Below are 25,236 nucleotides of genomic sequence, written 5' to 3' on the forward strand. Positions count from 1 at the left end.
TCTGGAGAGTCAATGTTCCTCACTTGCATGCTTCTTCATTTACGGAAAAAGAAGCAAAATTATTTTCTGAACTGACAACTGCAGAGCCACAAAACTAGCGAAGAATACTAGGAGATGAGTTATATTTTTCAGCATAGCTTTTATGCAGACAATGTTGTTAGATGATGGTGCCCTTAATGGTAATTCAAACCATCACACCCGTAAAACTGAATATAATACCTACTTAAAAAATATGTAGAGGACAACTCTTTCACAAGAATTGTATGTGTAATAAAGTTTACATTAGCTGACCTGTTTTTCTGCTAGCATAATTTGTTAAAATCTTGGTTCAAAGCCAGATGCAACACAGGCATTTTTGATGTACTCAAGCAGCTGACATTTCACAGCTCAGAGCACTGCACTGGAACTATTTACTCTGAGGTGGCCTTTAGGTACCTCAGTCACAGGCCAGGCTCCACGCAGCTGTCAGGTGCCAGTCAACCTGCAGGCCGAGTCTAGAAGACGGGCTGCTAAACCAACTCAGAGAAGGAAGCTGTAGCCTTTCTGCCAGGACTTCACCAACTACACAACCTGTCAAAGCTGAATCAGTTGAAGGGGGTTTGCAGAATAATTTCAGAGCAAGGCTCAAACACCTAGCTTGTGAACCACAAACGTGTTTTGAAAGTACAGCTAGTATGCTTACAATGGCTCTCCAATATTTCTTGCAATCAACAGATGCTTCTTATATCTGCAGAGAATTATTTTAAGTTTGACAGTGAAAAAATGTTTATTGGATATGAATTCGTGAAGGTTTATTTACAGTCAACTCACTTTTACCCTGGGCCTTCAGTGTGTTAAAGATGTCATCCATGGTGCTCTGCCGCGCCTTGCTCTTCTTCTCACCTGGTTCATTGTTTTCAGACGACGTCCTCCTTTTTACGCCAACTTCAGCAGCCTGAAAAGAGAAATAAAAGAGAGGAATTCAGGTAGGATTTTGATTTTTCCGTTACCAATCCTCTATGAGGGGCAAGAACACACCTGAGAACTCCACGGTAAGATCATGCAAAATAGGAATTAACTAACGATATACAAAACCCTTAACTATTTTAAGGATCTACGCTGCTGTTTATAAAACAGGACCGTTTTATAACGGCTTTTTAACCGTTTTTATAACCGTTTTCCAGCTGCGCTGCCCCCAGCCCCCCGCCGCCCCGCACCGGCTCCGCGCCGCTCGCCGCCGGCCCGAAGAAGCGGCTGAGCACCGGCTGGCGGCCGCCACCGCCTCCCCGGCCGCCTCCACGGTCCTGCCGCCGCCCCCGGGGCATGGCCACGGCACCGGGGACGGGAACGGGGACTGGGACGCGGCCTCGGCCTGGGCCCGGCTCCCGGCCGCGCCGCCCCCCGCCGGATGCGGCGCCCTCAGAGCGCCCGCCCCGGTCCCGCCCCCGTGAGTGGCGGTGCCTGTGGGTGTCGGTGTCGGTGTCGGTGTGAGGGCATGGTGCGCTCGCTCAACTCCATCGTGGCCGTGTGCCAGAACATGGGCATCGGCAAGGACGGCACGCTGCCCTGGCCGCCGCTGAGGTACGGGGGGGAGCGCCGCTGCGGGGTGATGAGGTGGTGGGGAGGGGGGGGGAACGGGACTACAAGTCCCAGCGTGCCCCGCGGCGCGCCGCCGGCCCGTGTGGGTTGCGGGGCCGCGCGGTGCGCCATGGGAGTTGTAGTTCAGATGGGAGGCGGGAAAAATGCACGGCGTGTTGCTGGTTTCCCCGTGGGTCCGGGCTGTGTGAGGGGCTGTGGGGGGTCTCGGGAGGGTCCCCATGGGGTCCCGGCCCAGAGCGGTCCCCCACAGGCAGGGCTGGGGCTAAAGGTCCCGCTCCGGGCATGGCGCCGAGCCCGGCCCGCTTCCTGCCCCTCGGCTCCCTCACGCCCCCCTGGCGCTGTCCCGCAGCCGCTGCCAGTGGCAGAAACGCAATTTAATCCTAAATCCTTGTAACCCTCTGCTCGTTCTCTCGCCAGGAACGAGTACAAGTACTTCCAGAGGATGACCACCACGTCCCACGTGAAAGGTAACGTGTTCCGAGGTGCCGCGGGCACCCTGTTGTTAGGTTCCTGTGGTGTCGGTCACAGAGAACAGGTAATTTCGCTTCAGCCACCTCAAAAGTTAAGCCTCTGCAAGCAGCCTGCCCTTCCACACCCTCCCACGCCTCACCAACATCCGTGTTTCACAATAAAAGCAGGCAGGGAATTACCTAGCACACTTTCTCGTTCATATGTCTTATGCTTCAACAGAACCAGTTTGTGTTTTGATATAAGGAAGACAAAAGAAAATTATATTTTTTTACCCAAAAGTACTTTACCCCTTCATAAAAATGCCATCTGCAGGTTGTTTCAGCTAAGCGGGGAAACTGGAGATGAATCCAAGTCCAATAAATACAATCAAAGCCCTGCTACCCCAACAGGGTAGAAACAAGGGTCTGCCTACAGCCCTAACCCTGAACAAGTACCAAATGGCAAAGTTATTATGTGCTGAATATTAGCAGGCTTTTTATTTTTATTTATTATCTTTTTTCAGGCTGTGATAGCTTATCTGGCTTGTTTGCTGTATAGTTCAGCCTTGGCCGTTCATTACACCACTCTGACCCTTGTGACATTAATTTTGCTTGTTTGTCTGGGTGCTGAAGCCATCCCAGCGTGCCAGAAAACCCGAAGTGTACTGTCAATATGCAGCACCAATACTGCAGCAATATACTGTATGTCTGCACAGAGTAATATGTATCTGTGCTGGTAATGTGTAGCGATAATGTTTGGGCCCAATGAGACCTTTGCAGCAAGGTAATATCACAGATGATTTGGTGAAAGAAAGCCAGTTACTGAAGGGTCAAAAAGGTTGTGGAAATCAGCACCAGCCAGTGGGTACAGGAATGCAGGGGCTGGAAACAGCCAGCTTGTTCTGACTGTCTGCTTTTCTGCTGGAGGAGAGTGAAGCCTTGCTGCGTTATCCCTGCTCCCCTCTCACATGTCTTTAGTGTTGGTTTGAATTTTGTTTGAGCCATTTCAATTCTATAACCCAGCAGGGTACGTACTGGTTGGGCATCTGCAGGAGCTGCCAGTGCAAGGTACGCAGTAGGAGCGGGAAGGAGGAATTGGGAGAGGAAGATTGGGACCTCTCTGAGCCATGTGAGCTCTCTGCAGCTGGTGGGATCGGGGCCATGGCAGACAACAGGCTTACCTTCTGTTTTTTTGCTGCTTCTGTTAGTCAATAGGGTCACTCTCCTGTGTTTGTTCTTTTTTTTTCTTTTTCCCACACTGCTATAAAAAATACCATATAGCAAAATGTACTTGTTCACAAAACTTCTGGGAAGCCTAACATGTGCCCATGTTTAAGTGACATATTTCCATGAACATAAGTCTTCTTATTTATCTACAGTTTCCACCTTACCTGGCACAAATAACCCATTACCAAAAACAAACAAACAAAAAAAAGATATTTTAAATACAAATAAAAAAAATGCTTCATCCTGCTTGCAAGTCTTTTGATAAGCTATGATCTTAAACGTCAGGCAGTTAGGTTTCTTTGTAAACAGACCTTGTGACAGATGATGCTTCCATAAATCTTTACAGCAAGGCTACCACCTTTAGCTCAAAAAAGTGACCAGTCACTGATTTTTCAAAAGGGGAAGTAAACCATGGGGAAGTATCACCTGATCTTGCTTTTAGTCTGCTTGTGTGCCTGCACTGATGACTACTGTAAATTAGATATTGATCTAGGTAAATATTTGTTCTGACCCCTTGGGTGTCCCTCTGAGAATCTCTATGAGGAAAAACATGCTTTTCAGAACTTTTGTGTTTCCTGCTAGTGGTCTCTGCTAAAAAAAAAAAAAAAAACTAAATTTGACAGTGCTCTACATCTCTTTGGATATTTGCTCATGCAGCTTATCTGCAGGACAAGGGTGTTTAGGCATGGCACATGGACAGCCGGAACATCATTTCTCTGGTGTGCCAAGGAGCAGAGAATGTAGCTGTGTGAAAATGCTCTTTTCTTTTCAACAGAATCCCTCCTGCTTTGTAGCACAGTAATAAGCTTCCTCCTGCCTTTCGTGAGTCTCAACCTCCACGTTTATGTCTCTGACAACACCACTTGCTAATAATGAAGGGAAGTTCTGATAGCCCTCTGCTCAAGAGGATGTGTGTGAGAGATAATTGGGCTGTGCATCTTTGTGTTTGGTCAGAAATAATACTGAAGGGTGAGTTTTAGGGTGTGATTGAGTATCTGTTGGACACCTGCTTTAAATTTAATTTGGCCGGTTCTTCTCCCAAAAGTTGTCCTTTTATCTGGCTGCTTTTTTTCTTAAATACCTCTCAAACCTGGTAACTATTTCTGATCAAATAATTGGAATGCTGGAACATGCAAACACCAAGTCAAGTACTGAATGCCACTTTTGCATTTAAAAAGAGACCAAAAATGTTTATTCATTCTTTGAGAACTCTGATGTTGTGAGTTGGTCCCACACATGGAGATGAATGTGGTGTCATAACTAGCAGAGCCCATGTTTATGTAATGGACAGTGACATGCCTTTTGTGTTTTTCTTTGTTGTTGTTGTGTTTTATTGGTTTTGTGTTTGTTTTTTATTTCAATTTTTCAAGTTTTCAGTGTGAATGAGATTACATTGGTGTCAACTGTCTGCCAACGCTTTGAGGCCACAAACTTGTTCTTTTGTGCCTGTGACTCATTTCAGAATTGGGGCATGAGCATGTACTTTTGTTAACTGCTGAAATTGATTTTGGAAGGGGGAGGGAAAGTCCAGCAGATGTCACTAAGCAACTAAACAAATTTAGTACAGAGCAAAAACACCATTTAAATAAATGCTTTCTCTCTTTACTCAGGTAAACAGAATGCACTGATAATGGGTAAAAAAACCTGGTTCTCCATTCCTGAGAAGCATCGTCCTTTAAAAGACAGAGTTAATATAGTGCTCAGCAGGGAGCTCAAGTATGTATGATGAACAATAAGCCTGTAAAACATAACAAAGCTGTGCTTAAAGATACGTATAGCAGTACCTCATAAAGTAATTCTCAATGTAACGTGTTCTATATCTGGTTAGGAAGCACCTCTGCTGTTGACTCTGAGTGATATCACTACCTTTAATTTCTTTAATATTTTTATTTTATTTCTTAATCGTTTCACAAAACAATGATTACTACTTTACATAATAAATAGTAGTCCTAGCTCTACATACAAACCATCTGACACTTTCCAGTATTTCTTTGGACTCATATATTTAGTTATATTTCTCTAGTACCTAGTTAGATTGGTGAATTCAATCATCTCTTTTAAGTTTATTATTATTAACATTTAATGTATATGAACCTGTCCTTTCTCACAGCTGTCTTTCTGAATACAACACCCACAATCGAAATATTCTTAAATAAAAGTGTCCACTTGTAATGGTTTATTGCTTTGGAAGATGTTAGTGAGTTTGGGGCTGAAAGGAGAGGTTGAGGGGGGAGGAGATAAGGACTTTTTGACTTGTTTTGCTGAATGGAATATTAATTCCTAACTAGAATATTAATTCTAGAATTCCAGTAAAAATCTATGTTTTAATATATGGATATCTACATCCCTCAGTTATGCTTTTTTTAAAACTTGATAAAAAATTTCAGGTCTATAATTTATAGTGCCTCTTAAGTCACAGTTAGGGTTAAATTTTGATTTGTTAAGCAATCTTGCAGTGAGCTGAGAATTCTATCAGCTTAGCAGTAACAGACATTTCAAAATAAAGAACTACTGAGAAACATTTAGTCACTTGTAAATTCAGCGAAATACACTGTATGCCGTGATTGTTTTGATTATTGTGACAAATGGTCCCTTAATAAAACTTTGGTTTTCCTAGGGAAACCCCAGAAGGAGCACATTATCTTTCCAAAAGTCTGGATGATGCCTTAGCTCTTCTGGATTCTCCGGAATTAAAGAGTAAAGTAGACATGGTTTGGATCATTGGAGGCACTTCGGTTTATAAGGTACAGTTATAGTACTCTTAAACTATCAATTTCCTGTGATGGGAGAAAGTTATTTCCACTTTACAAAGTACAGGGGTAAGTCTTTTTTTTTTAACTCTAGGTGACCTAGCAAACTGCAGTGACTCCAGCAGAGCAAGTCTTAAAAAGTAAGATTCAACTCAGAAGTTTAAAATACCTGTCCAAGTAGCAAATGTTGCTCTTGGAATGTCATACAGGCATTGTGCTTTTGAGAGCTTTTCGTAACTATTTAAATTGCTAGGTTTTTATGCCAAGACCCATGCTGTTTTGTTTATTTTACTGTCATAGTAGACTGGCTCTGCAGAGGATGTAAGAACAAAGAAAACCAGTACAGTGCTTTAAGCTAAAGTATTACATTATATACAGGTGTACAAATAAGAAAAGAGTATTTAAATAGACCTGGCATGTAAAAACGTTAGAAATAAGAGAAGATCAGTTAAGATAAAACGTGAAACTGACTCTTTTCCCTTCCAGCAACCAGCTGTCTCTACTGTTCCCACTCCCCAGGTTTCTCTTAGTGTCTGTTTATGTTTGTACTGGGTCTGGCTGGAAACCACCACAATGTTCCAAGAAGACAATGTGTGCCACTGTATTCTTTTCTCAAAGCCCTGTATAAACAGCCCTGTTTTCCTACAAAAGCAAAGTTCCTTCTCTCCTTAATTAAGGTATTAGATGGTGCAACAAAGTCTAAAGTAAAACCTACCTTCTTCTTGTCCTGTATTTCCTCAGCTGTCTTTCTCTGTTCCCCAAAACTTTTCCTCTCATTTTTTTCTTACACACACACAAAATTTAGCATTCTTTCCATGCCTACATCCATGTCCCTGAAGCCATCCTTTGAGCCCCTACACAGTGTATGGTCTGCCATTTAATTCTCAGGTGATTTCTTTTGTTTGTTTCTCATATAAATTGCACTTACCATCAAAGACTACCACAGAAAAGATAACGTACATCAACCCTAGTTCCTTTCACATCAGTCAGGAGAAGCATTCTTTATTCTGAATTTAAACAAAAAAAAAAAAAAGGTCTCAAGTAGGAGTCGTAAAGCAACCTTTTTATGTTTACAATAAAGGAAAATCATCTCCTGTCCTCTGGTCATTTCAGGTATGCAGGAAATGTACTCCACTTCTTGTCTGGCACTTGGACTTCAGGTGTGTGATGAAAGTGCCATTGTGCTCCTGGTAGCAAGTTAGGCTGTTAATATTTTTTTGTATGTAGGGTGAGAAGATACATGTTGGAGTATTTCTTGCCTTTCTTCCAGTTTGTGCCTTTTGTGAATCTCTTCTCTGCATCTTAGGGAATATAAATTTTGGAAAAAAAAAAATGGAAAAAGAATTCGTAATTACAGTTATACAAAAAAATATCATGCATATGCAAATAGCCTGTAAAAGACTGTTGCTGCTCTACCTATTCATTTATCTGTGTCTTATAGTCAGTTTCATATGTGGTGAAGCCCACCATGCCTTTGATATCTAAATGCACTCAGTCTATAATCAAGTATTATATAGCAATAAATTGTCCTTCACTCTCAAGCATTAAAATGCCTGCTTCCTGGTAATAAGTGGAAAGTTTATTTCTGGAGATAGATTCTCTTCATATTGGGCATAATTGCCCATCATGAGCAAGAGACCGGATTTGGCTTCTGTATGTAATTCTGCCTGATGCATAATGCGAGCAGAAGCATTTACTCCTTCTGTACATTAGCCACTTATTCATCTAGTGCTGTAAAAAATGATAATTTTTGCTTGTTCATAGAGAAAATTCTGTGTTGTCGGCTTTTAATTTAACTGTTTTTCTAGTGTCTGGATGATAGAAAACAATGCCATTTTTTATACCATTACTAACCATTAGTTTTATTATAAATAGGCAATTTTGATCAGGACTACTTTTACAACATATTGCTGTGATGATCAGCATAAGGAGTGTGGTTTAAAATTTCTGCTGTTTTCCCTCCTTCAAGTGTCTACTCAGGATGTTTCAAAAGAATTTGTAGTTCATTAGGGAGAAATCTGAAGTTTTATGCAGATTCCTGCATCCAAACTCTCTTTGTGATCTTATTTGAGAGGTTTTGATGGAAACCATGCACTTCTACTGAAACAGCATGTAATATTTAAGTGCTTGTATTGAAGATGCACAATGGATTGCTGGAATATTTCCATTCTATCATGTAGAGAAGCGTGGGAAGTAAAAACACCAATTGGTAACTGAAGTGAATCATTTTATTCAGTAATCGTAGGTACTTGTTTTTAAAGCATTGTTTTGATCTTACTACTTTGAATGTCTCAAAGATTTAAGACTGCTTGTGTTCAGTAAGTAGAAGTCCGTGATGGAGAAAGTGACTGTAACTACTTCAGCTAGAAAGTGCAACAGGAGTGGTTTGAAGCAGGTAGTGCTGAGGGCATATGGCATTTCTGCTTGTAGCAGTTTGGGGCTTTTAGCCCAAAGTTCAGATCTTTCAAAATAGGTAGATCTTTATGAGGACAAACCTTGATGACGAGAGCACTCCGCTCTAGAAAGCCCCATACTTGAATTTCCACGTCTCTCCTGCAAATGATCATCCCAACCACCATCAGGTCCTTTTTCCAGTCCTTACCTGGGTTGCTTCTGCTCCTGCTCATTCGGAAGTAACACCATGGTGCCTGCTGAATAAATCCTCTTTTGCATTTGAATACAGCTCTGCAACAGAGCAGCAAAGAGGTGTTTTGCATCAGGAGGAGCCAGTCCATGATGACCCCATTGAGAAAGGCACTCAGACTCTAACCTGACATTTAAAACACCGTTTTATCAGAGCTAACACTTTAAAGAAGGACGGAATAGTGTAGGTAATGTTAAATCCCTTTAGATGCTGGGGACCCCAAGCTGTGCAGCCTCAAATCCACGTAGATGGATCACAAACTCCTCAATGTACAGTGGTCTTCCTGCCAGGATCACTACAGGAGAGAATGGTGAGCTCAGTGTACCCTTGTTGCACAAGCCTGGCTTATCTGCAGCTACAGAGCTGTGCTGGGGTGGACCAAGTTCCCAGCTGCCTGGGTGTGGAAGGGACGCAGGTTTCCAGCCTGTCTCTCTGACCTGCTGGTGCCTGCTGTGCTGCTTTGCCCAGCACAGGCACGCAGAAGTGCTCGATGCTCTCCAGTTTGGCCTCCTGACCTCAGCAATAGAGGTGCAAGGAGTGGGACAGAGGCCAGGCACCGCTGCTGCTTCTGCAGCTGCTTCCTCAGGACTACAGAGGGAAAACAACCTGCTTGTTTCTGAACATTTACAGGGATGCAGCGCAGCTGCCTGTGGCTTGTGGCCCTCTTGCCCACCCTCCCTGTGTTCTCAAGGACACAGGTTTCTCCAGGCTCAAAGGGGTACTGACATGAGCTTGTTTCTGCCTCAAGTCCCGTGAAGAACAGAAGGTGAGCTCTGAGCGTGGTGGCCATCCCATGTTCTCATGCAAGTTACACTCCTACTCTGTTCAGCTGCTTACTGTGGGAAACTGTCTCTTCTGGAACTTGTTGTCCTTTGCATTTTGGTGGCGGCAGGGACAGATGAGTAGTGTTGGCATTAGGAAGTGAAAAATAGAAGGGATTAAAAACAGCTTCCACAGTCCACTGAAGAGACTGGTTCAAAAGCCTCCTCCTGCTTCAAAGCGTCCTCAGGGATTAGCTTTTGATGTGGCTGTTTGTTGTGCCAGGCCTTGCTAAGGACAGCCTTCATCTTCTTAAGTGCGTCTTAACACTGATCACCTCATAAGATTTGTAACCTCCTGGTACAGCCATAAAGTGTAATGCTGCCTCCGAGGAAGCTTTTGGATTTCTCACAGCACGGGTTTAGAAGTTTAATTACCTCGGATCTCAGCTTGATGCCAAGCTGGGTCTTCCGAGTTCCAGAAGGTGTTGATGCTGCTATTGATTGCATGGACGAGAAGGAGCAGCGCAGCAGCCCGGTGAGGGCTAGCAGGTCATAGCAATTACAAAGTCATTTTATGGCATGAGAGGCACTCCATGGTTTTGCGTGAGCACTTGATGTTTTGAGAGCCTGCTGCTGGCTCAATGAGCGCTTGTGTGCCGGACAACTTGTGGTGGTGATTCACTCATTGTCCCTTGAGTTCCTATTAGCAGTTGGAGCATAGCAGATAAGTTCCTTAAGCAGACTTCTTGACTTGGTTTCAGCCCCAAGAAATGTAGTTCATACACACCAAGATTGCTCCTTGGTGCAACAAAAGGGCAGACAATTGGAAGATCCATTTCAAAACCACATTTCTGTTCCGAGCTGAGACACCAGTGTGAATGCAGTCTGTGTGGAAGCACTGTCTCTTCAATTGTCTCTTGATTGAGAGGTTCAGGACTTGGCTTTGACTCTGAAAAATAGTGCTGCTTGGAGGTCCTAAGGATGTCTGCTCATTATAAATTAGATCAGTCTTTTTTAATTGGATTAAACTGGGTATTTTGAATTGATTTAGAACAACATTGAGATTTTACTAGGAATAGGAACTATAAGTCCAGCATATCCTCAAATATTAAACAGTGCTTTTTTAAAAAAAAAAAAAAAAAACAAAACAAAAACAAAAACAAAAACAGAAAACACATCTACTTGCGTGGATGGAATGGTCTTACGATACAATGTTTTTGGAGTGTTTAATGTAAAACCTATTTTGTAAAAATAGCCAAACACAACCTCCAAAGAATGAACCCAGCAGTGGAAAAAGCTAGCAACAAAACTTAAAAAAATTAAAAAATGTATGACTCAGGTCCTCATAACCAAGGCCTCTTCAGTGACACTAAAACAGGCTATATGTCAAACAGGTTTTCACCTTGATAAAACATTTTTTTCTACAGCATCTCAAACATTTAAAATTGTCTCTTCTAATTTATATGTTCCTACTCAGCTTGTTGCTTTCTCAGTGCCTCGGAAGCAAACAATGACACTCAAGGTCATATTGCTGAAGTACAGAATTGTATTCATGTATTAAATTTGGAGAACTTGTAATTTCATAACAGAACAAAAAGTTCTCCTTTCATAAGTTTTGTTATTTTTGCTGTTGAGTTAATACCTAGGTTGGGCGTAGCAGAAAATAGATGCCGCTGATAAATCGTGTTTGGGGAAATTATTCAACAAAGAGGCTTGAGCTGGAAAATTAAATTTCCAGTAATCTCTGAGGGAAAATGTTATCTAATATTCATGCTCAGGTGTCTTCCTATGTATTAGTATTTGACATATTGGGTTTGGTAATCTACCCTCTTTCATTCTTCAAAATTATTGAATTATGAAGTTGCTATTCATATTTAGTGCAGCAAGCCTCTTGCAGATGATTAATTACCCTCTTAAACAGAGTTTCTTGACTAAGCATATACGCTTCACTGGGTTCTGCGTGCCCTGAGTGGGTTGTGGATGCCACATTTGCTAAGCTTCAAATCTTTGTACCATAAAGATCACTTCTTAGTAATTTGAGTCACTAGTTTTGCTGTGATTTTTTTCAAGCCTGCCCAAACTTTGCTAACTAATACATGTATACTAAGATACACATTTTAAGGATTAAATTTTAGTATGTCTGAATTTCCTACAGACCATAAAAGAAATCTCTTCCCTGCACATAAGACAAAGTGGTTTTAAGCTGCCTACATCCTGAAGTAGAGACTAACAGGTGTGTTACCATCGTTTTTTTCGAAGAGTTGCATTCAGTCATTCTTGAGATGTGACCAAGGACTGAGAACCACTTGGGAAGGAGCTACACGGGTAGCCCATTTTTCTGCGGTAAGGTGCTGTGCCCTTCTTGCATGTTGCAGTGCAGTGTGCTGTTGTTTCCTACGAGAACATGCTGCAAAGAGCAGGCTCACCTGAGCTGTGTGAACCCATTGATGTGGAGGGCGTCACGCTAAAGGCCTGAAGCATTTTCTGCTCTGCGAGGAATCAGTGCAGAAAGCACAGTACTGCATTGGCTGCTTTGTTATTTCTGTTTCAGACTAATCAGTATGGCTTAATCCTATTAAAATTCTCAACAGCTAGTAACATTACCTCGTGCAAAGTAAATCTAAGCCACAAATAAAGGGCAACATCCCAACATCAGGTCTTTGCATGGAAACTAAATTCTAGATATACACTGAATTGTGTCATGGAGGGGTTCAGGCTGGATGATAGGCAGAGTTCTCCTGGCCTATGGAGAGAGCCACTTAGGCAGCAATTGGCCATGACAATGTCGGTACATTTCAAGGAAGGAGAGTGGTTGTACCGTCTGTATTTTCTTTCCCTGTCCCACCAAACTCATGGTAATCTTACTTTAATACGCAGACGCGTATAGTCCTGGGCAGTTGTCTTTCCAGAGAAGATTGCTGTCTTCCCAGCATGTAAGCAAGTGTAACTTTGTCCCTGTAGTGCCACTAAATACTTCCTTACAGAATAATTTTCCCACGTGTATTTCTACAAACAAAACAGCAGCAATGGAAAGACAATTTAACTCTGTTCCTTTGACCTTCAGGTGTCTTTTGAGAACAGATTACAGCCATCATAAAGCAATTCCCTAACATCTCTTCCATATAAATGTGACAAGGTTAAAGCATTACAGCTGATGGGACTACCCTTCTATAGAAATCTGTTTTCTAAAAATATATCCATAACTAATGTAGTTATGCCTCTAGTCAATGCTTCTTTCTCTTACCTTGTTGCAAATAAAATCAGAAGAAACACAGCCACAATGTTAGCAATGGACTAGTAGATTAATTAATAATTTCTTGTAAAAGTTGAAGAACTTTCTTCAGTTTAGCATCTTTATGCTTTCACAGACTTAAGAGAGACACATCCAGCCTTTCCAATACACTCTTGAAACTAAAGTTTTTGATGCTGGAAGGAAAGGTGTAATGTTCCTATCGTTCTTTGGTTGTTGTTCTGAACTAACACCGAATTTGACATTCCTCTGGGGAGAAAAATTTAAAAATGGTTAATATACGAGACAGAATTGCAGTCCATGGGGAGGAAGCGTTTTTGAAGGTGCTTCGTGGTGAATAACCTTATCATGGTTATCACAGCTACCCTTCCAGCAGAGAAGGTTTAAGTTTTACCTAGGTGGGACCTAGAATTGCAGGAGCTCTTTAGCTGTGAGATTTCTTTTTTCATGCATGATGTGTATATTACTGCTCTCGTGGCTTCAGAAATGCAGCTTGCAATATGCATATGAAGAGTCGGAAAACAGAATGCAGGTGGACAGAACGTTTCCTTTGAAATTTTCTCTTTTGTGTTGTTCTCGCATTTTGCTTGGATTGGCAATGTTGTCTAGAAGCAGAAAGACACTTGAAAAACAAGTGCTTCACATAGTTACTTTCCCTATTTTATCTACTTTATGTAATCAGTTGACGATGGGAAGGCAGAAGCGATGTGCATGTGTCCTTCTAAAACCAGCAAATCTTTGAATGACTGGATTTAATTCGTCCCTTCTACAGCAGTTGGTCGCTATGCCCTCCAGTGTGCAAGCGGTTTGGTGATAAAATCTATAAAAGATTAATTTTCTATATAGTACTTTTGAAAACTGCTCGTAATGTGCGGCTATTTGTTGTGGAGCTTTAGGGTTGTTTTAACCTGTGTTCTACAAGGACAACTAATTCAAGGTAGTGGTTCTTTAAGTGCAGACAGAGACTAATCTTGTATGGCTGCCTGTCCAATAAAGCTGGAAATTATGGGGAAAATAATTCCTGGGTCATCTACTTCTTGATGTATGATTCAGAGTCAGGTCTATTGACGGTTGCCTAGAAAAGAGCAAAATGACAAGGGTATGCTAAAATCTTTTCACAGGGATATAAAGGCTTATGTGAGTAATAAAGGACTCTGGCCTACGTATGGGGGTGACTTGCCTGGGACAAGAGGACCAGTCCCAACACCAGCTCTCCTGTCCTCCCTTTCTTTTGGGAAGTCATCTCTGAGGAATGGCTGTGGTGTTTCTGAAGGAACAGATCAGCAGCTATGGCTTTAATAGACTGTGCTCTAAAATGAGACAAAATCAACTTTGCTTTCCTTATTTCATTAAACTGTAATACCTTAAGCGGTTCTGTAGCTGCTACGTTGGCGGGCGAGCCTGTGAGGAGAGCAAACACTCTCACAAGAGAACTCCCCAGAGAAGCTAGTACAGGTACAACAAACGCACTCCTAGGACAATTCAGTGGATTGTGGTGGGAAAGCAAAATCAATGCAAGCCATACCAAGAACGTCTTTGAGATCCAGCGTGGCAAAGTGGTGTTTCCTGTTGATTCAGGGGCAGACAGTTGCACAGCTGTTTGATCCACTCCACCTACGTTACCCTTCGTCTGTAACAGAGGCCGCTCTCTGGTCCCCGTTGGGCTAAGTTCAGCTGCCCGTCCAGCAGCGGTGGCCAGGCACTCCTCGCTTTCTTCCCTGACCTGTCTTGCTGGTAGAGAGTTCTTGCTGAAGCACTGGAAAAATTCCCATTAAGCTGAGAAGGAAATGGATTTATCCACCTGCTGCAAAAGAAAAGTGTCTCGTTTCACAAGGTGTTGTTTTTAATTTTGTGAAGCAAGTTACCCTTCGATCATTCCACATGATGCTTCTCCTTCTATAGCCTGCCCATAGACAAAAAGTAAATTGTATTTGTTTGCAAACTAGTTGTACATCAGTTCAGTGCCGATGGGTATTGGTATGCTGTGACTTACCCCTTTCGTTTCAAGGTATTCTGTAGTAATAGAGCTGCTTTCCTAGAAATGAGCTTCTTGGCAACACTACTGATTAATTTTATTGGATAAAATTTGCAATTACTTGCTTCCTGCACTTGTCAAAGTTGTACCTAATGGCATGCTGCATGGTGAATCACTTCTAACAAAGCATTACTGATTGCCATGAAGGGAAACAGGGAAACAGCTGTAAGCATTTCAACAAATTTGTTGTACTCAGACACCAGGATAGCTTTTTGAACTCAAGAGTTTGTGTGCATTTGTTAGGGAGGAGCTCACTTTACAGTTGTCTTTACAATCTTTTTCATTCGAGGAACCTGAAAATCCTCTTTGGTGCTGTTACAAGACTTTCAAAACATACTACTGCTTTGCCATAATCCAGAGATCAAACCTGGATGTTAAATTGATATATAACTTGATCACTGGGATTTCAGACTTATGCAGACTAGAAGTAGCCTATGAATCCTTAGCAACATTAATAAAATGTTGTAAAAACTCACCGTCATGTGCAGGCCTCTTCTTACCAATGGAAATTTACTGTCTTTCAAGGACATATAATACACACATTATTTGTTGAGACAAGGCCATACTGCTTCTTTCTTCTCACAGGACTCCTCATAACTTTTTCTTAATTAATTAATTTAATTAATTTAACTATTTTTTTCAGAGCCCAGAGCTCTGAGACCAGGTCTTGCTGCCACTTAGCAAGTGGAACTGGAACGCGATGATGAGGAGGAGATCTAGAGTTCAGTTTTCAGTGCTTTGGTTAAACCTTGTATATAAACAGTAGATCAGTTTCAGTTCTAGATAACATAATTTTAGTGTGCAAAATATAAGTAGAAACTATCCCTAAGCCTCATCTTTTTGTTTGTTTTGCATGCTGCTGTGGTGATGTCTGGAGCAGACAATAAGAATTCAAATAATTGTTAAAGAAAATAGCATTTCAAATGAGAATGTATATTTGATATTGTCTTACTTCAAATAGTGCTTTAACACAAGATTATTAAAAATGTCATTAAACAAGAATAATACTTCATGAATAGTTGAGCTGTTTTAGGTGGAGCAATGGAATTTTAATTATTTTTTTCTTTGCTTTCAAAGGCAGCAATGGAGAAGCCAATTAATCATCGATTGTTTGTGACAAGAATTTTGCAGGAATTTGAAAGTGACACGTTTTTTCCAGAAATTGACTACAATGTCTACAAACTTCTCACGGAGTAGGTATCAGAAGGGAGACTTAATAATCACTTATTCTGAATGTGTATGGATCCTACTGAGGCCATGTTCTGTTTTAAGTTAGGGGTGCTTTTCACTGTATTTTTCTTTGTTGTATTTTAGTTGTATTAAAAGTTGTATTTTACATAGATCTTGGAATTTATACCACACTCAGAACAGACAGAATTTTTGAATTTTTTTGATTCTTCAGCCTCCCATAACCTTTACAGTAAAGGATTGCATTTCTCAGTTTGAAGATGCTTGAAAAACAGCTTACTTATTGTCTCTCACTGTAGAATTACTCAAATATTTACTAAGCTTTGTATCTCTCAGTATACTGTTAGTGGTATTTTAGCCTCTGAATTTCTTCAGTGAACCATCTAAGACAAAGAACAGGGTAGGTTGGACCTTTATAGATTTCTAAGGTTTTTCCTTTCTCTTGTGAAAATTTACTTTTTACTAACAAACTTAGTAAGAACAAGTATTAAACAGCTAAGTTTCTGCCATTCACTACAGTTTCTTATATGTTATCTTTGTCACATTCTAGTCATGCTTTTATGTTCTTTCAAACAAGATCACATCCAACAGGCAGTGGGGAGGTACCAAAAGTACAAATAGATGCCTCCAAAAGCAACACAAGGACAGGAACCCTTCTTCATCTTGCTGCTCCCATTTTGGTTTCCAGCTAATGACAGACCAGCAGCAGACAGAACAAATGGCAAGCCAGGCTCTCTGCTCACAGCCCAGGGCACAGGAGTGGATTTGCACTGAGTTGGCAGAGAATAGGTGGGGGCAGCACAGAAGGATGCAGGAGAGGCAAAGAGAGTGGGAAGCATGAGTCACCTTTCTCAACTTTAACATATTCTGAAGTGCTCTGTGATGTGTAATATCCTAGTCTAGTGTAATGTAATTATCTCTGACCCAAAGTTTTTTCCTCTTTCTCTTGGTTGTTTCCTAGGTATATATTAGTTTTGGTCGATGAACTGAAATCAGAATTTGGTCTTAAAACATTAATTATGAAGTAGCAGATAATTCGCCTACTGAAATGGAAGCCTAACAGAGGCTGACCCAGCAAATACAATTTAAAATTTCTTTCTCCCTCAATGTCAACATTACTCATACAAAACCCTTACTCTGTCACAGGGAACGGAAGAGATTTTAAGAGTATCTATTAATAAAAATTGTTTTAGTAACTTTGGAATAGAGGGGAACACTTTGTAGCAGGTAACAATCACCGGCTTTAAGAAGCTCTCATAGACCTGTAGAAAGCCTTTACCATAGCATTTCCTCTAGACCATCTAGACAAAAGCAAACAAAAAAATACAAAAGTGTCTATGTCACCTCTGCCTTTACCATCATTTTAAGTAATATGGGAGGCTCCAATCAAAATTTTGTTTGTTTTTTATTTGTCTTGTTTGCTTTGCATATCTACTTTCTCAATTTAAAAAGATGTACATACAAGTTGCTGATAGTAGCATGAATCACATGTGACATGTTTACCAAACATAGGTTGTAGCTAATATACACATATGTGTGGTAAGGATTAATTTCCATCTCCTTTTGACCAGACAACTCTCTATTCCAATTAATTGGATAAATTAGTGGTGACTTGCAATGATATTATTATCTACTTTTTGTCATTTGCTTTTTCTCTTTCCCTTTCTCTAGATACCCAGGTGTTCCTGCTGAAGTACAGGAAGAGAATGGCATCCAGTACAAATTTGAAGTGTATGAAAAAACTGTCTTGGCACAATAAATGAGTCTTTCTGTACTTCTACATAAGGGCAGGCATTTTAAATTATAAAATCTAATTGAGTGGAAATATATATTGCATCACTGTGAGAAAATCCTACTTGACAGTACAATAGTTCAACGGTGAAAGATTCCAGAAAACACACCCCACATCACAAATATACGTCCTGCAGGGGAAATACGAGGGTGGTCAGCAGCAGCTGCAGCTCCAACCCTGACACTGAGAGCCTACAAGCACAGATCCCTACCACCCTTTCATTGCAGATCAGTCTGTGAGCAGGAAAAAAGAAAAAAAGAAAAAAAAGTAACCCTAAAAACTGTGATGACTTCTTCCCCAAAGCATTTTAAAAGCATTGTGTTATGAAGCATTCTTATGGGATATACAAGTAACATTGACCTTAATGTTGCAGTAAGTCCCAGTTCTAACATCAGTGAGAATTGCACTGGACATTGACAAGTTTTACAGCTTGTCTGTACAGCACAGCATAACAGTGGCCCGCTTTCTAAGAGAAGATTAAAAGTTGATTTGGTGAGCTTTTGAAAAGCAAAAACCAAGTTTCATGTATAAGAGAAAAACACTTAGAATATCAGCTATGGATACCCCTTGAATTCTTTATAATAAATTGATACAAAGCAATAAACTGATGCAAAGAATAATTTTTGCAGTATCTGTACCAAATTGTCTTAGTTTACTCTGTTTCTTCCAAAATGTTAAAATTGTAAGTACTTTTCTATGTTGATCTTCTTGTTCTGGATGTGCTGACTTTACATCAATCAATAAAGAATTAAACATCAACGTTATATGGTTGCGTTATATAGGAGTAATACTGTTTTTTAATTTGCTAACATACAGCAAAAGGGAAGGAAAAACACTGTTACCAAGGAGATTGTGTGTTTTTTTCGGTATTTTTTTATATTTTGTAATGTAAGTCACAGTGACCCTGACAAGAGAAAATAACCTCCCAAAAGCATTTATTATGTGCCAGTTAATATCAAAAAACAGGTCAATGTTAAAAGCTCTGCACAGCTTATCTGCAAAGTACTGTATTTACAGCAACTGACATTTATTTAAAGTGGAAGCAAACACTTTAGGCAATGTTAGATTGCACAGTGATATTCTCGTGAACATAGATTAGAAAGTTTCTGCCTAAGCGTGTATTGGATGAGATAGTGTCAAAAGTTTGCAGAACCACTCTGGTTTCGTTGAACTTTTGCTTGGATACAAGCAATTCTGCAAGGAACGTACATAGTTTCTCTGTGTCTTTGGAGTAGCTAATTTGTCTAATTTGTCCCCAGATTAGCTACCCTCACTTGTCAAATTCTACAAGAAATGAGATTGGTGTGTGTTTTCAGGAAATGAGAATTTTTGGAACAATACTGCAGTTTCTACTTACAACTGTTCGTAGCATGTTCATGAGAGGCCTGTTGGTACGCCACCCTGCCAACAACATGCAAGTTTTGTTTTCATTTGTTCTGTCACGATGCTGCATTTAGACGGCACCTTGTGCATTAGATCTTTTTGATACACCTTACAAGCTTCAATTACGAATTGTGAATATGTGTGCAGAGAAATTAGGTCCAAAAGAAACGCATTCATCCTAAAGACAGGCAGACCGACGGAAGGGTGTAGGCCTCCGTACGTGTCGGAAGCACATGGGACAGTTTGCTGGCAGGTGTATCATTTCCAGAGGATGATCACTCTGCAGATCTTATTTTTCCTGTGCCCCTTTTATAGATACCTTAGATTGTTAATGCAAAAACGAACAAGAAACACAAGGCCAGAGCTACTAGCTGGCATTGGTGTGGCGCCTTGTTCAAAAGCAGTGCTTCACTGGCTGGCAGGTGGGTTGAAAAAGCACGACACAGGCCGATTGTTTGCTGCTCACCTAAACCGGGCATTGTTCCTGTCACCTCCCCATATATGAGTATTCTATATTACTGCTGGGGAAAAAAATAAATAAATAAATAAATAAATAAAGATCTTTTGTTCCAAATACAGCTTTCCCATGTTTTGTTTACTCCCATACCTCAGTGATGTGTGATGCTGTGAAAAGCCACGGGTTCCCATTATGCCTAGTGCATGGGGAAACGTCATGTTTTCCTCCATTTCCATGCAGCTAAGTGCAATGAACAGCGTCATGAGTGACAATGAAATTACCAATCACCAGGAAAGGTATAGTACAGATATAATTTAATCCACCTCATTCATGCTTTCCCAGGAACAAAGTGTTCTAAACAGATTAAAAAAATAATTTTTAAGGATAATAGTAGTTTTAACAAGATAGCCAAAACCAGAGAGTCTGCATAAGAGGTGAAAAACAAACCATTAGTGTTTCTGTTACTTGTCTTTTATTCATTATCTCTCTTATCTGAAAGTGGATGGCAATTTCCATTTGGTAGTAGAAAGCTAATGTTTTAAGTAGCTCACTAGTATTGTTACAGCCCGGGTGTATTCAAGGACAGAACTGGGAACATTCCAACAACAAATCTCTGTCATGAAGAACAATCTATGGAGAAAAAAAAAAAAAAATGGTACGTACTAAGTAATATGAGTTTCCTAATTTAGACAGCAGAATATTATTAGTATATACACAGAACACAAGGAGAAATCGCGAAAGGAAAAATGGCAATTATTAGCTTATGCATGTTATCTAAGGAAAGCATCAAGAGCATTTGACATGAGCTCCTAATTGGGACCAGATAACCATGTTGTCTTCATCAGACTGCAGCAAATTTGTTGAAGGCTTAAACCTAAAACCAAAATAATTCTGAAGGGCTTAAAAGCAGTGCTAATGGAAAAGGAAGATATGAGCTGATTTGGAGCTGATATCAGCTGATTTGGAGAGGGGGAAAAGGCTACGGAAAAGGTTGATTGTCCATCAGTGCAGAAAATGAGGTGGCTAAGAGGAGTCTAGAAGAAAACTAGAAGGCACTTGCCTTATTATACAGTCGTGCTTTAGCTGTATCTGCTTGCCCAGCAGGCCTGTGGGGATAAAGCCTACCAAGTCAAGGTGCACTCACAAAAATTTTCTGAAGAGGCAGGTCGTGGAACAAAAGAGTGAAAATGGGGAAAGAGAGGTAGGGAAAAAAAAAAAAAAAAAGGATTTTTTTTTTCTAGAAGGATTACACAGTTTCTTGTGTTAGTTTGCTCTCTAAGTAAAATTATTACAGTGGGAACATTTTCAAACTGCCCCTGGGTACAGCACTTGTGAGATGATGTGACAAAGAACTTGAGAAGTGAAGAATTTTCGGAATTTGGATGTTTCAGTAACTGCATTTGTCAGCCACACTGAAATCCTAAGATACAAAATCTTATCCTGAGGTGCCCAAGCTACATCTGAAAGCACAAGTCCTATCCCTGAGTATCCAGTAGCCTACAACTTAGCACTGTGCCCAGGCTGGCCTTCTGCTCCTCTTGGTGGAAAGCAGACGTTTCTGTAGCTCCACATGAGGAACCTACTAGCTTTTCTTGGCCTTTTCTTTTCTGCTCTGGTGAGGCCACACCTCGAGTGCTGTGTTCAGCTTTGGACCCCTCACTACAGGAAGGACATCAAGGCCCTGGAGCGTGTCCAGAGCAGGGCTACGGAGCTGGTGAAGGGCGTGGGACTCAAGGCCTGTGAGGAGTGGCTGGGGGAGCTGGGGGTGTTTGGTCTGGAGAAGAGGAGGCTCAGGGGAGACCTCATTGCTGTCTACAGCTGCCTGAAAGGAAGGTGTGGGCAGCTGGGGATCAGCCTCTCCTCACAGGTAACCATCAATAGAACTAGAGGGAATGGCCTCAAGTTGCACCAGGGGAGGTTCAGGTTGGCAATGAGGAACATTTCTGCTCAGAAAGAGCAGTCAGGCATTGGAGTGGAGCCACCATCCCTGGGGGTGTTCAAGGAGAGGTTGGACGTGGTGCCTGGGGACATGATTTAGTGGGTGACATTGGTGGTAGGGGGATGGTTGGACCAGATGAGCTTGGAGGTTTTTTCTAACCTTAATGACTCTGTGATTCTGTGGTTCTATGTAAGCAAAGTTTGTAAGATGTCTTTTATTAGATTAACTGACATGGTCAGAAAGAGAACAGACAAGCTTTCAAACTCTGAGTCTTTCTCCTGGTTACACTCTTGAGACTGTTTTTCAGGAAATACTCAAGTGGTCCTTTCTACTGGTACAGCTGGGCCAGCAGCTCCTAGTGATGACCAAACAGGAGCCGTAATATCATCAGTCTTCAGCTAGACCTGGATGAGATGTCCACCAGTGTCCTAAATGCCCCAGAAATTCGGACATGCTCTCTCTGGCTCCAGGCTGGGCCATTCAACATGCTCACAGAAGAGAACTGCTACATAAGCTGTGGAAGCACAGGAGGATTATTTGTCTCCAGGATCATACCTGTATTCCTCAGCTATAAAACTGCACCACCATGGGATCCATGATTAACTGAGGACAATGTCAGGTTGATGGAAACTGTCTCATTCCTCTGAGCAGCTTTAAAACCTTGAATAATTTGACATTAACTTCCTGTGGACACATGCCATGGAGGAGCATATCTGGAACATGCTCATGGAGGATGCCTGCTCCCAGCCATGAACATCTCAGCTGGTTTCTACTTCTCATTCCCCTCTGTGCAGTATTTGAAAATACTGCATGTATCCATGCAGTAATTAAAAATAGAAAAGAGACAAATATTAAGATATACCTCACAAGTAAGAATAATTAGCTGAAAACAAAATTAACCTCACCACTAATTCCACTGAAGCTTGTGCACTTGGACTTTGCGCTAAGGAACACATTAGTCCAGAAGTTTTTCTGCAATGTAACAGTAGGTTACAAAGCACAGGAAAAATAAAATTAAAATAAAATAAATAAAATAAAATAAAATAAAATAAAATAAAATAAAATAAAATAAAATAAAATAAAATAAAATAAAATAAAATAAAATAAAATAAAAAATAAATAAAATAAAAAATAAATAAAATAAAACAAAATCTCCTGAAAACTATTTCTTGTGAAATTAGCTTGAAAGAGAGCTTCATTTTCGTAAGTGGAAGAAGTGAGTTTTGATCACTCTGTTTGATCTTCTTTGGTTTTGTTCAGAAAGGTTAAAATTTGAATCAAGAATCCTAGGTGGAAAAGGTCATGACTTTAGCATACTTAGTTCTGAAAGAATTGATTTTCTTGATTTTGATTTAAATTTTCTTTATTTGTCTTTGCTATTTAGCCAATTAAGAAGGCATTCTGTAGTTGAGTTCTTTCCTCACCAAGTCCTGCTGTGCATATTGCTAATTCTGTCACTTAAAATCGATGTCTTTAAAGTATTGAGTCCCAGTGTCCATCAAATTATGGTTCTCTTTCGGATGGGATCATGTAGATGCTGTTGCTTTTGTCATACAGCAGTTCTACTGTTCTCTACTGCATAATCCATTATGTATTAATACTAGTATGAAATTCCAAGTACCCATAGGAACTTCTGCAGTTCACATAGGGTACAGAAAACTTTCTCCTGTAATGAAAGTACTTGTGACTTTCTTTGAGTAACTTATTTATCCTCATATGAAGGAAGTCTAGATTCTTCATGTAATGGACAAATTACTGCTTGGACTGCTAAAATAAATAAATAAATAGATAGATAGATAAATAGATAAAAGATAAATAAGCTCTTGGAAGATAAAAAAAAAAAAAAATTGGAAATCAAACAGTGAGTGTACAGTTTTCCTTATCATAGTGTAAAAGATTCAGATGGAATTGAAAATCACTAGTACATGAATTTCAAACAGGCCCGTAAACATAGAAACTAGCAGTTGATGTCTTGAACCATTATTTGATTTTTCCTTCTAACTAGAATCACAATATAGAAATAAGTCCTTATTATATAGTAAAAAGCATGTTTTGCACCATTTTACTTTACCAATATGCCTAACATTATTGTGTCAAAACATTTAAAAATACTTCTTTCACAATGTATTTTCAATTTTTCTGAACACATTTATAAGAAAGTACCAGCTCTGTGGACATGTGCATGGATTAGTAGCATCTGGTTCATACACAAAGAAATAACCCTGCCAAAAGAGGGTTGTCCTACAGACCTGCTGACTTACAGCGATTAGGAGTCCAGCACGTGTGTTGCACAGTGTTGCAAATGGATGCACCTGTGGAACCGGACATTTCAGTGCAATGTAGTCTCTCAAATTGTTTTAAGGACTTCTGCTACCTCACCAGTGATAATTATTCCTGCCAGTACCACATGACAAATTCCCATGCATAGTCATTATTATTTTTTTTAATTGAAGTAATTAGCCAAAATACACCAAACACTTCAGAGAGCATATTGTTTGAGAACGAAGCTTCCATGTCATAACTACCTAATTAAAACGTGCCTGAAAGAAATCAGAAGTATCACTTCTGGTGCTGACTCACTGAAGCTGAAGAGGTCACACCAGACCAGGTCAAAAGGACCTGTCTTGGAGCTCTTGCCTGGTGTGATCACTCCAAGCGACTGATCTAGCAAAGAAAGTACAGCATAAAGTACACCTCAAAGTCAAAATTAGCCAAGTAAAGGAACCAATAAAGCAATAACATTTTACTCTAGATTTTGTACAATGCGCAGAGTTGTGGCTTTGTGTGAGCCCCACTTTGTGTGGCTAGTGGAGCCCTAATTTCTTTGTTTGTTTTTGCTTATTACTGTTGAAACAAAACAGCATTCCTCTGTACCCTGCCTCCTGCCTCTGCCCCCTTTCTTGGCTTGTAAGCCACTACAGTGACATCTCTAGATCACGAACATAATTCCTTTTCATTATTTTAAACCAGCAAGCAGCTGTACCTGCTGAAATTAATGAAAGAATTTTTAAGAAATCCTATTACTTACAAAGTATCATTGCATTCCTCTCAGCAAACAGTTCCTGCACGGTAAACAGCTGTCTCTGTACATGTTTTAAAATGCACTAACTTAGGTACCAAATTACGATTACATTAATTTCAGTGTTGTTATTGGTGTTTTTTTTTATTCACCAAAACCAAACCTAGTAAGGTACTCTTTCTATTTTGTCATTTGTTCACAGTTTAGTGAAAAGAAAAAAAAAAGGAAAAAAAAAGTACCAATATATTACAAAATAGTAGAGTGACTTATATGGTACTGTTCAATGATTTACACAGTAACGCATCAATATAGATTTAATTATATACAGTAAGCATGTATAGGCCCTTCTTCGTTTTAATTGATTTTTCTGGTGTAGGCTAAGGTTGGTCAGCACAGGATGGTTTTAATGAGTTCTCCAAATAGATGTGACAACCAAAGTGCTTACAGTTTCCCATGGAAATAAAAATCCACGATATTTTTTGTTTCAGATGAGGATATTTCCATTCTCCTCTCCACACCCGAACACGATGAAGCAGCCACCTTCCCCCAAACCTCAGTGGTGCTCAGAAACCCCGCCAGGTCTCACTGTTGTGCCCAGACTCCCGGCTGCACAGCCTGGACTGAAGGTCTGAAGCCACCTTCCCAAAACAAAGATCCTGGGCTCGAGGTCTGCATACCAGCTCTGGCTTTCCAGCAGCTTGTTGAGCAGGCTACCATAAGATGAAGTGTGTTCCTTTAGTTCTACTGTCTACCTGCCTGTATTT

General features: G+C 40.5%; 2 protein-coding genes across 4 annotated transcripts in view; one reads left to right on the forward strand and one right to left on the reverse strand.

Moving 5' to 3' along the window:
* The window catches only part of MSH3 (mutS homolog 3), a 111,083-nt gene extending 109,727 nt beyond the window's left edge, over nucleotides 1-1,356 (reverse strand). For both annotated transcript variants that reach the window (XM_082783532.1, XM_082783531.1), the window contains exons 1-2: nucleotides 1,197-1,356; nucleotides 811-934 (exon numbers count right to left, since the gene is read on the reverse strand). In XM_082783532.1, coding sequence (XP_082639658.1) covers nucleotides 811-934; nucleotides 1,197-1,304 — 232 coding nt within the window. In that variant the 5' untranslated portion in view covers nucleotides 1,305-1,356. The remainder of the gene's footprint in view (nucleotides 1-810; nucleotides 935-1,196) is intronic.
* Nucleotides 1,357-1,408: 52 nt separating this feature from the next.
* On the forward strand, nucleotides 1,409-18,432 carry DHFR (dihydrofolate reductase). 2 transcript variants are annotated; one of them, XM_082782617.1, is made up of 7 exons: nucleotides 1,409-1,560; nucleotides 1,996-2,045; nucleotides 4,865-4,970; nucleotides 5,872-5,998; nucleotides 11,669-11,752; nucleotides 15,772-15,887; nucleotides 17,554-18,432. In XM_082782617.1, exons 1-7 carry the CDS (start codon nucleotides 1,475-1,477, stop codon nucleotides 17,639-17,641), a joined length of 657 nt encoding a protein of 218 aa, XP_082638743.1. In that variant the 5' UTR covers nucleotides 1,409-1,474; the 3' UTR covers nucleotides 17,642-18,432. The 2 variants fall into 2 exon arrangements, with proteins under 2 accessions (XP_082638743.1, XP_082638744.1); XM_082782618.1 differs by lacking the exon at nucleotides 11,669-11,752.
* The last annotated feature ends 6,804 nt before the right edge of the window (nucleotides 18,433-25,236 follow it).

Source organism: Aythya marila, assembly GCF_965140915.1.
Source record: "Aythya marila genome assembly, chromosome: Z".
Taxonomy (NCBI): Eukaryota; Metazoa; Chordata; class Aves; order Anseriformes; family Anatidae; genus Aythya; species Aythya marila.

Bases quoted from the DNA above. Each gene is read 5' to 3' on its own strand.
- DHFR (XM_082782617.1), top strand. From the start codon at position 1,475: ATGGTGCGCTCGCTCAACTCCATCGTGGCCGTGTGCCAGAACATGGGC. The intron at 1,561-1,995 runs GTACGGGGGGGA...TTCTCTCGCCAG, and splicing joins CTGCCCTGGCCGCCGCTGAG to GAACGAGTACAAGTACTTCC. The intron at 2,046-4,864 runs GTAACGTGTTCC...CTCTTTACTCAG, and splicing joins CACCACGTCCCACGTGAAAG to GTAAACAGAATGCACTGATA.